An 11,383-nucleotide genomic window follows, 5' to 3' on the forward strand; every position below is an offset into this window, starting at 1 on the left:
CTCTGCAGCCCCCAGGAGTAGCAGTAGGAACATCTCCATGTGCATTGCAGGAAGCACAGCCATTGCTGTGGAGGCAGAGGAGGTTTCACCTGATCTCAAAGCATGTCTAGTGCTGGGTGTTCAGGGGGATACACAGGTCTGTGCAGGGGCAGAGAAGGAGCAGGGAGCTGCTTGGAGAATATGCTGGTGGCAGAGAGGGTGGACAGAGCTGTGGGCTATGCTCGAGTTCAGTGTAGTGGTTTGGGCGTCCAGGGTGTGTACTAAATTTGCACAAGAGATGGAAGAGGAAGAAAGCTTTGGAATTGAGTGTTTTGACAGGAGGAGACTGGCAATAGAAATCCTGTTTTCAGCTTCTGAGCTCCCTTGCCACACAAACATGTCAGCTATGTTATTGTAATGATGAGGGCACTGTTCACACATTAAAAGAAGAGATCAGTCCTTTCTCTGAGCACTGATACCACTTCACGCTTTTTAGAGACATGATGTTTCATCTCATTTCTGAGGTTCCAAAATAACTTTTTGGGAAAAGCAATGTGTGTGGAAGAGAGCAGGGGGGAAAAAAGGAAGATTTCCCATCCATGTGAGATGGGCAAAGTTGTGGGGATAGAATAATGGTCTCAAATATATAGCTAGCAACATTTTTGGTGAGCTGTCCAATGAAAACACAACTCAGCTATTCTGGCTTATCAGTAGTCTGAAGTTGCAAGAACAGATAGGCAGTTATGAAGCAAAGCTGACTCAATCTATTTTTCACCAGCAGCTGACATTTATTTTGGTTTTATGCCCATTAGCACAGCGCAGATATCTCCTTACATCACCTTTGTTGTTACAGTTACCGGTGGACATGCCAGGATCTCAGACTGAAATGGCACATACTGTCAGCTAGGCAAAACCAATAAAAGAATGGTGATGGTCACAAGGTGATGATGAGAGGCTGTGCTACTGAGTTTGGCATTTCCAGTGGTTTTCACCTTCTGAGTGAGGACTGCAGCTGTTGACTTAGATCTCAAGACCAAGTTGTAAGAAACTTTGTGCTCAGATGAATTTTTTGGATTTGGCTTTGCAGAAGTCCTTTCTTCCCATACCTGAAGTTTATGTCATTATGTCCACCTGGCTCTATCTGTGGGAAGAACTTGGACCCAGCATTGGTGAGGCCACACCTTGAATATTAAGTTCAGTTTTGGGCCCCTTGATTTAAAAAGGACATTGAGGTGCTGGACTGAGTCCAGTAAAGAGCAACGTGGTTTATCAAAGGTCTAGAACACATGTGGTGTGAGGAATGGCTGAGGGAGTTGGGTTTGTTTAGCCTTGAGAAAAGAAAGCTCAGGGCTGACCTCACTGCTCTCCACAACTACATGACAGGGGGTTGTAGAGAGGTGGGGGATGGTCTCTCCTGCCATGACTGCAGTGAGAGGACTACAGAGGATGGCCATAAGCTGAGACAGGGGAGATTCATATTAGATATTTAGAAAATGTTTTCACTGGTAGGGTGATCAAGAACTGGAATAGGTTGCCCAGGGAGGTGGTGGAGTCACCATCCCTGGAAGTGTATAAGAGGTGTCTGAATATGACACTGGAGGATATGGTTTAGGGTTTAGGAGTTACAGCAGAGTGTCAGGTTAATTGTTGGACTTGATGATCTTAGAGCTCTCCTCCAACCTTGATGATTCTAAGAAGAACCTGAGTATGTGAGAATCTGAAGATTTGAAAAAGAGGGGACACATTAGGTGACATTAAAATTTTTATTTTCAGGCTCATTGCACTGGAAGCTAATTCAAAAATACCTGTAGCCCCCTCAAAACTTCTCTTTAGGGAACTATCCATGTGCATAATACTGAAAATCAAAATATTTTAAAGTGGCTTTAAAACTAGACATTTCAGAAGTCACTGTATGCAGTAGACCTTTTTATTCCAGATTCTAAACAGGATATATAGTATTATTATAGTATCATACTATTATCATAATATATTGCAGAATTGGAATGGACATTAGAGATCATCTAATCCCAATCCCCTCTGCCCTGGGCAGGGACACCTCCCACTAGATCAGTTTGCTCAAGGCTTTAGAGGCCTTCCATGGTCTTCTGTCTCCAGCTATTTCCAGAAATATATACCCTATTCAGTCAATATACTTAATTATTCTTTGATTAAAAAAACTTGTTTTATGATGAAGTACTTATCATATATTTAAATGCTTATATTTAAGTAGATTCAAAGAATATACTTCATAATTCTTCAGTGAAAGAAATGTAGCCTATTTCACCTTGATTTCTAGTCCATTTAAACCAATTATGTTTCCTCCACCTTTTGTGACTAGCAATTAGTAGGTGGCATTTGTTCATCAGGATACTGATGAAGGTGCTAGGGGGCCACTTTGTTTCTCTAGAGTATCTGCCATTTCATAAGCTCAAGAAACATGTCTTCACTGAAATTAAAAGCAAGCCAACATGGAAAAAGTCAGAAAGAAATAAATGGAATGGGTAATTTTTCAAGCACATTTTTTATTTTTATAACTATATTTTGCACTCTGATTCTATGTGATTCTGATGTAGAAATTAATGCCTTATTGTTCTTCAATGTAATGCACAGGCTCTGAGATGTGGTTGGTTATAGAAGGAAAACTTTTTAAGGTAAATTATGCCACAACTTTAAATTCACACAACATCTTTCAGTGTGACTTCACACAGCAGATAGTGACCATGCCATCTAGAAGGGAGCTATGAGGCCTGTAAATGGCAAGCTGTGAACCTTTGTAGCAGCATAAAATGGAATTGCTGCAGGGAGTTATCTGCCTCAGATGAGCATCAATAATCTGCCTTAAAAGAAAGCAACTGCAAGCAAGACAGCTTCTAAATGTCAGACCAGCTCCTACAAATTTCTGAGGATAAGGCTGATGAAGGATTGCCTTTGTAAAGGGGCTGAATGAAAGACAAAGGACTACGGGATCAAAGTCTTGTTGCATGGCATTTAACAGCTGTTACGGTACAGACCTTCACGAGGTGTCAGAGACCTTTTTCCACATTAAACAGCAGCTTTAAGAAATTCTACAGTAAATCCATGCAAACAGAAGAGACAATAACTTTCTTTGGGATTTAAACACAAACAAAATCCAACAAAACCAATCAAAAAGTTAAGAAATGTACCTTGACTTCCAGATTATTTACTTGCCTTCCAGTGCTTGTGACCTCCATCCAGTTTGGCCAACATGGCTGTTGTCCAGCACCTACAGCAACCATTAGCACCAAATAATGTAGCCTGATTTTTTCAAATGCACCTTTGGCATGACATTTCAGTGAGTTGTAAGTTTAGGGAAATTTGTGTGCCATTATTCAGAAAGAATTTATTCAAAATGCTGAACTTCTACCCAAAGTAGAAATACTTTGTTTCACAAATACTAGTTTCATAAACCATGGTAAGTACTTCAGACTGCAAACAAGGTTGAGGAGGATATATTGTATTCTTACATTGAAGCAGAAACAAGCTCTTTTGAAGGCTCTGTTATAACCTACACCATTTTAACTGAATAAATAGGTCTACCTGTACTATATAGTCCCATTCCTTTACATTTCAAATTGCCCAAGAGTCCATTTAGATTTTGCCACTTTCTATACAGTATAGACATCTCTACATCTAAATATTTTATGTGTTCAAGAAGTAGCTTCGGTTTCTCTTAGCTTCCCAAAATGATATTCAATTGCCTTGTTGCAGACAGTACATTTCTTACCAAATACTTTTCCACTGCCTGAGCTCCAAACCAACTTACGTAAGCAAGCTACATCCAAAAGCTGCACAATTTTGCTTGCATAACACTCCAGCCAGATCTGCCTCAAAAAGGTTGCAGCCATGTGTCCATGACCAGGGCCCGACTGTAAAACCAGCTTCGCAGTTTGTATTCTTGGTTTAGCAATTGTAGTTCAGGGCAAATTCAAGACTGTAACTAACTCTTACGTGGCAACCAGACAAACCAACAGGCTCTTGGTTAGCACACCTAAGCCATGTTAATAACATCTTATTTTAAAGCACATTCTAGTGTCTTTCTGGTTGATGAATAAAAAAAAGTATATAAAAACATTGTAAGAGTCCAAAGAAAACTGTACTATACCATGTACCTACTATTTCTTGACAAAAACGATTATTTATAGAGTATCTTTCACCGTAAGAACCGTCATAACTGCAGAAAGCTTTTCTCCAGTGTAATTTTATTAGGGATTCCTGCCATCATATTAACATACAAAACAATCAGGATGTTGACATATAGAAATGTGAAATTCACTGTACAAAGATAAGGCTCAAGTTACAGGTATATTTTCCCCTTACACTCCAAGAAATAAAACCATTTTTAATTCTTCCCAGAGTTGTGTTTATAAATGTTAGACAAATCACAAAATAGATTTCAAGTACATAACATTTTACAATATAATCCAAGCACAGACAGAAATACACAATACTGTACCTACAGATGCTCCATAATCCAACTCTGTCATCCTCACTAATAAAATACTATACTGCTACTCTCTCTGTGCATGCCCAACCACATCCTTCTGCATGTATGACATGGTCCTGGCCTTTAAATTATAACAGTCTCATGACTTTCAGTTAAATTACCTTGTTAAACCAGAGAACATCAGGAAGGAAGGGGAGAATTTTAAGAGGCCAGGCCTATATGTATGCACGTGGTTATTAAAATCAGGCACATGTGCGCACACACACTTGCATTTAACCCTACATAAAACTTCACTGCACTGCACATTTTTTGAGATTATGTTGTCATGCAACTTGGCTGTTTTCTGATAGAGTTAAATGAAGCATTACAATACTCTTATTATTGGAGTGCTGTAATTTACAGGGACAAGACTATAGGACCTAACTTCTTTCTTCTTTTTATTTTTTTAATAATTATCAGATTTTATAGGAACCTGTATGGAACCATGTCTACACAGTCCAGCAGGATGCCAGCTCTCACAGCCTTCCCCACTCAAACACCTTTTACTGACACCTTTGTTTAGAAACAATGCAAGTGAGTAATTTCCTGTTAAGACCAAATGTCTGCATTAGTTCACTCTCCACTTCTATTAGGCTGAATGATTATTACCTCATGGGAAAGGATCATTTAGCTGCAAGTAGCACAGGAAGAAATATACATCAAATAACTAATGAATAATAAGTCTTCTAGAGAACAGATTGGCAAGGACAAATAAAGACGAGGAAAAAAAGCACTTAATTTAGCCTTTGGTGGTAGGGAAATGTTAGCAATCCGTAAGTTTTCAACTGAAAAAAAAGGACCTCCTAAGCCCTGTAACAACTATTCTGTCCTTTACAAACTGGAGAAGATTAGAAGGGAAGGAGAAATCCTCTAAGAAAATTGTCATTTTCAAACTAGACACTTGCAAAGTCTTACATGAGGAAACCAAGCAAAACAGATTCTCTAATACGGAAACTAAAGAAATTTATTCAGTAGGAATTAGACACGTAGCTACAATGTGTTAAATGCACATCTAATAAAATAGCCTCAAATATGTCTCCATTTCATAAATGTCCAAGCAGGAGAAAGACTCTGAAGCCAAAATCAGAGTTCCCTAGTTTAAAAAAGAAACAAGCCTGCACTAAGATTGGAAAGGGGAGGAATAAAAACTTTCTCATCTTAAGTACAACCTCTGTGGTATATTTGAGGGCCTTCAAATGCTCTCAGCATTTACAAGATTCTATTTAAGTATATTCTCTAAGCTATATTGGAATACCTTTAGATATACAAATCCATGTTACACAAAACAGCATTAGATCTTGTAACTGGGCTTGTAATAACAAGGAAAGAGGGTAAGTATGCTGCTATATGTGAAAGGAAGCATATTAGTACGCACAGAAAATATGTTGTCTTACAGATTAGTAATAACAAGCATCAAGGATGAAGACGCATCTCTCACAGTACTTAAGTCTTTAACTGTGAGCCAGTAGAATATTTTATGTCAGCTGTACAGCCTAATGCTTTGCTTTTAAAAATGAATATGAAAAATTTAATTATTTTTCTCCTTTTCCTGGTCTTTATAATTTTTAAAAGTAGGTCACTCACCTACTGATTTATTTTTGGCTCTTTTTTCTATTTTTTCTGCGCTACTTACTATTATTGTCTTCCATGTTATGTACAATAATCTACATTTAGATTAGACTGAAGACTCTCTTTCTAAACATACTTGGACTATCTTGTAAAGACTTTCTACAGCACTGATAAGGTGGAAGACAACCTGACAGATAAGCGGAAGGATCATTTCAGTTCTGGCAACTTCCCTAAACTTTACAGCTGTGCCTTTCAGAAATTCTTCTGTGCACTTGTCCTTTCACCTCCCCCAGGCAGCCCCTACTGAACTTGAGTGAACTTGCTATGTGTTTCCCAAACACAGTCCCTCTGTATAGAGCTATGTGAAACTCATTCATTCTCCAGCCAATAGTTTTAAAACAAATAATTGCTAAAACACTAAAAACACCCTACATGCCCTTGTGCATTATTCTTACCAATGTGTACATTTAAATAACATCATAAGTTGTCTTTTGCTAAAAATTTACCAAAATATTTTAAACACATAAAAATGTAAAAAACAAACAAACAGAAAACAAACAAAAAACAAAAACCCAGCATAAACATTGCTTGTATAGGCATTGGTTAGAAGAGATTATTGTACTAAGGAGTATATTCAAAAAGTTTTTCTTTCAGTTTCATTAGTTTTAGTGTCATGTATTGAAAGGTTAAGGACGATGAAACTTATTGTGACCCTGTCTTATATAATGTAATAAATAAGCAGGAAGACTGAAATGTGATTAGAATAAAGCTTCTTTTTGGTTGTTGAGAGGTGACTGTATAAGCCTGTAACTAAAAGGGCAATTTAAGCATGTAAAAAGAACTTAAGAATCTGAAGAGTCTGCAATGAACTGTATATGAAGGCAGCTACCAACTCATGGGCCCAGGGGCATTATGGAAAGCTGGCACTAACTGAAATTTTGAATATAGCCCTTAGTTGTATCATATTTATGTAGGATTTAAAAGCTGCCCAGCATGTCACGGATGAAGCTTATTTTGCAAGCCACCCACTGCCTAAGGGGGCAGTAATATTCAATATGAAACTGTTGAAACTCCGGTGTCTGACGGATTTCATGGAGGACAGAGATTTGAAGGTCCGACTCCAAGAGAACAAGGAAAAGAGGGAACACAAACAACACCAGTCCAAGGCCTACAAGGAAAAGTCTGGAGAAACTCTTCACAAAAGCATTCACCTCTATGTTGCCCATTAGAAAGTCATAGCTCCACCTAAGTGCTTTCCGAGCTTCTTTCAGTTCTTCCTCCTCTGCAATTAAAAATGCATTTTCATCTGCTTCAAGTTCCTCAAATGAATCTGTATCATCTTTCTCATTCTCTGCTCTAGGACAGGTATCAAAAAGCATGTCAATCTCATCATCAACAGGGGTGGGCACCAAGCTGGCACTAGGATTGTATGCCAGTTCTGAGATGGTTAATGGTTCCTCTTTCATCTTCTCTTCCTGTTCAATGCCAAGATCAACATTCTCCCCAGCATCCTTAACTGGAGAGCTTGAAGTTACAGGTACAGAAATCTCATCTTCCCTTGGTGGTTGGATACCTGAAAAAAGATGAAAACAATGATCCCAAATATCTGGCATCCTGGTGCCAAAACAGCCTTCTAATAGTATCTGACAGAGGTTTGGAAAGAAGATTCTGCAGTAATTTTGCATATTGAAACCAAACTATACACAACTAGCAAAAACTGGAAAAGGTTTTTGAAGAGGGCAACATCTTTACAACACTGCAGCACACCAGATCTGTTTAACAATGTCTGATTCAGCTACCACTAATAATGGTGTAGTATAGAACAGAAAACAGAATGTTAATTTTCTACTGGCACTCTGACTTCTGGTATATGAGGATAGCTACTACACCTGTCAATTGGTGCTATTTGGTATAGAATAATAAAAATAATAGTAATAACCACAACCACCACCCTTTATTTCTTTGAGACAAATGAGTGACAAGAGCTGAGATTGAGAATTTTTAATAGAGCATAATATTAAAAAGGGAAAACAGATCATCATGATAAATTCATGTTAACAGTAGAGAGGACAAAAGGAGAGGGAGGGTGATACATGATATGAGGATTAGATATCTTTGAAACAGTGTGAAAATGCCAGTGTTAAAAAAGCTTCTACTCCTGATGTCTTCATTTTTCTCCCAGTCATCTTTCTGCTCTTCATACTCACAGTTCCTTTTGTCTCTCTTTTTAAATTTTTCTCCCCTCTTTATAGAGGAGTCTTTCTTATGACCCCATTCTCTGCCCAGGCTCTCTCCTCTCAAAGCTTACTCTCCCTTTTTTCAGTTTACCTCTAAAACCAATAAGTCTGCAAAGATTACAGCTATAACAGCACTGCAGTGACTGCTGTTAGTTGTCAGTTGGAAGAGTGGAAGTGAGGAGAGTCGGGCACAGACCCTCCCTTAAAAAGTGATGTTAAGACACTCTCTCATGAAAACTTTGCAGCAGTGTGCTCAGGTGGCCAAGAAGGCCAATGGCATCCCAGTCCAGATCAGGAACAGTGTGGTCAGCAGGACCAGGGAGGTGATTCTGTCCCTGTACTCAGTGCTGGTGAGGCCACACCTTGAATCCTGTGTGCAGTTCTGGGCTCCTCAGTTCAGGAAGAATATTGAGGTGCTGGAGCACGTCCAGAGAAGAGCAACGAGGCTGGTGAAGGGACTTGAGCACAAGTGCTATGAGGAGAGGCTGAGGGAGCTGGGGTGGTTTAGCCTGGAGAAGAGGAGGTTCAGGGGTGACCTTATCACCCTCTACAACTCCCTGACAGGAGGCTGGAGTCAGGTGGGGGTTGGTCTCTTCTTCCAGACAATCAAGTGCACAGACTCAAGCTCTGCCAGGGGAGGTTTAGGCTGGATATTAGGAAGAGATTTTTTACAGAAAGAGTAATCAGGCATTGGAATGGGCTGTCCAGGGAGGTGGTGGATTCACCATCCCTGAAGTTTTTCAAGATGAGCCTGGATGTGGCACTTGGTGACATGGTCTACTGGTGAGGGTAGGGTTGGATTCGATGATCTTTGAGGTCTCTTCCAACCTGGTTGATTTCATGATTCTATGACTCTAGGCCTCACTGGCCATGCCTGCAGGTGAGGTTTCACATTCAGGCCAAATCATGAAAAAGACTGTTTCTGCTTCTTCTCACTTCATCCCTGAGCAAGGCAGCTTGTAAAGCTAACCTAGGAAAATAAGTGTTTTTCTTCCTGGGTTAGCTACCTATGTTTTCTCTTCTTGAATTGGCTTGCCAGATGTTCTCATGGAGTTAGCATGTTACTAAGGACAGAGAGACAGAGCAGGATTGGTTCTTTCACCAGCAGTTGTGCATAGCTAAATGAAACCTTGTCTTCTGTAAAGAAAATGCAGGTTTCTCTTCATTAGTTTAATTTAACTGCCTAGCTAATAATTCCTTGCCTCTACTACTTTATCCTCTCCTAACACAGGCAATTTAGAAATTCATCACATTTCAGCATGAAATATGTTTTGTGCTGGAACTTAATTGTCTACACCAGTCTTTTTGTTAACAAATACGCTTGCCACAGTCATCAAGAGGAAGACACAAATTGACTGAAACTAGACACAACAGTGTATGAACTGGAGAAGTGAGAACAGATTATGGGATATCTTTCTCCTAAGCATACTGTAACAGCAGGTAATGCTGGACTATATTCTGAGTCACTTTAGAGTCCACGCATGGTATCTTAAAATTCAAAAGCCAAAACTTTTAAACTTTGGAGCCCAACATCAAGCATCTACACACATCTTTAGATACACAGATACTACAATTTGATTTTCAAATGTGCTGATTCAAAGAAATCGATCCAAACAGCATGATCCTGTCAAGCAAGCATTCATTTACTGACAGTGTGAGGTGCGTAGGGGGGTCAATTCTCCAAATAACATGCACACCCCTGCCCCAAATGGGACAGTTTTTATTTTTACAAATCATGCATATTCATTACATTTCTGAGAATGAATGCATATATGCTAATTATTTCCAAAAAGTCATTACAATATCCCTGCTCTTCGCACATTTGCACGAACAAATGAGGGAGTGGTTGTTGAGGGTCTTCTGTGACCCCCACTGGTTGTTCCATAGTCTTCATCACCTGTCCTCTGGGTGAACTCTCCTGCTTGGCACATGTGTATTCCTTCTTGACACCTTCCCAACCCCATGGCTGGTTTTGGCATTGCTTCCTTAGGGGAGTTCATCTCATCAGTCTCCTGCTTATCTTCTTACTCTTACAGAGACAATGCAGGTCTCAGTAAACCTTGCTTGTGCTAACAAGTCAAATTCCTGCAGGTATAGCTCACAGCTCATCAAGCCTAACAAGCAGGCCCTAAGCAGAAAGGCACAGCTACTACTATGGTTAACATCAGCTACAACTCTAGTTAACACGGTTATAAGTATTGCTAACATCAGCTATGACTGTGGCTAACTTAGTCTCTACCTCATCTCCTTATTCAGTTCCTTCATCCAAAGTTAGTGTACTATTGTACACTAAAAGCACTTTCAGTGCTTTTCACTTATTCTAATAGGAGTTAAATTTAAGCTGAACCACTTACTTAGACACCTCAATATGGTTTAAAGCACCTAACTGTACTCTTTCAAATTTAAGAATCCTGATCACAGGCCTCTCTATACCTACTTAAATGCTAGGTCAGTAATATATATTCGTCATGTTTCTCACTGTAGACAGGACAGCTGCAGCTACTGCAAAGAAAGGTCATCCAGATTTATGATTCTTGAGCCTTCTGTTCTTCCCCAGAGTAAATTCCAGCATGCATAAAATATACAGTGAACATGAATAAGATAAACTAGATAAATTAAATAGATATTAACTTTCATTAAAACTGTATTTTTCTCAAATAAGTGGCAAACATCTGACTTTGGGATTACCTTGTTGATGGAAGGCAGCAGAGAAACCTTTTCAGATCAGCATTTTCTGAAGGGTTGTATTAAAATTGAAGTGTGTCACACTTCTGAAACACACATCAAATTTACATTCTGCTATTTAATTTCAACTGGTAACAAGAATTTTCAGCTCTTTTATGTGTGAAGTTCCTTAAATTGAAGTGGCTGCATTTTACACCAGCCCAATATAACTATAAATAAATTATATATACATTTTTGAAAATTTAGAATGGGCCTCTGCTGCTGCTGCAAGCTCATTTGATATTTAAAAAAAGATATATATATATAAAGCTGTTCTTTTTGTTCCTTCATATTTCCCATAACACCACAACATTTCTTAAGGCAAGGACTGAAGAAAGAAATGGCTATTAACCATGGTCAAGTTCCAGTC

At 39.0% G+C, this 11,383-nt stretch overlaps 1 protein-coding gene across 1 annotated transcript in view; it reads right to left on the reverse strand.

Annotated features, from left to right (window-relative positions):
* Positions 1 to 7,029: 7,029 nt before the first annotated feature.
* Positions 7,030 to 11,383, reverse strand: part of FRMD3 (FERM domain containing 3) — a gene marked incomplete at its 5' end in the record, with an annotated part of 25,532 nt that continues 21,178 nt past the window's right edge. Inside the window, one exon of the mRNA XM_009077964.1 lies at positions 7,030 to 7,625. Within this exon, the coding sequence (XP_009076212.1) occupies positions 7,030 to 7,625 (596 nt within the window). The remainder of the gene's footprint in view (positions 7,626 to 11,383) is intronic.

Source organism: Acanthisitta chloris, unplaced genomic scaffold (genome assembly GCF_000695815.1).
Source record: "Acanthisitta chloris isolate BGI_N310 unplaced genomic scaffold, ASM69581v1 scaffold14777, whole genome shotgun sequence".
Lineage (NCBI taxonomy): Eukaryota > Metazoa > Chordata > Aves > Passeriformes > Acanthisittidae > Acanthisitta > Acanthisitta chloris.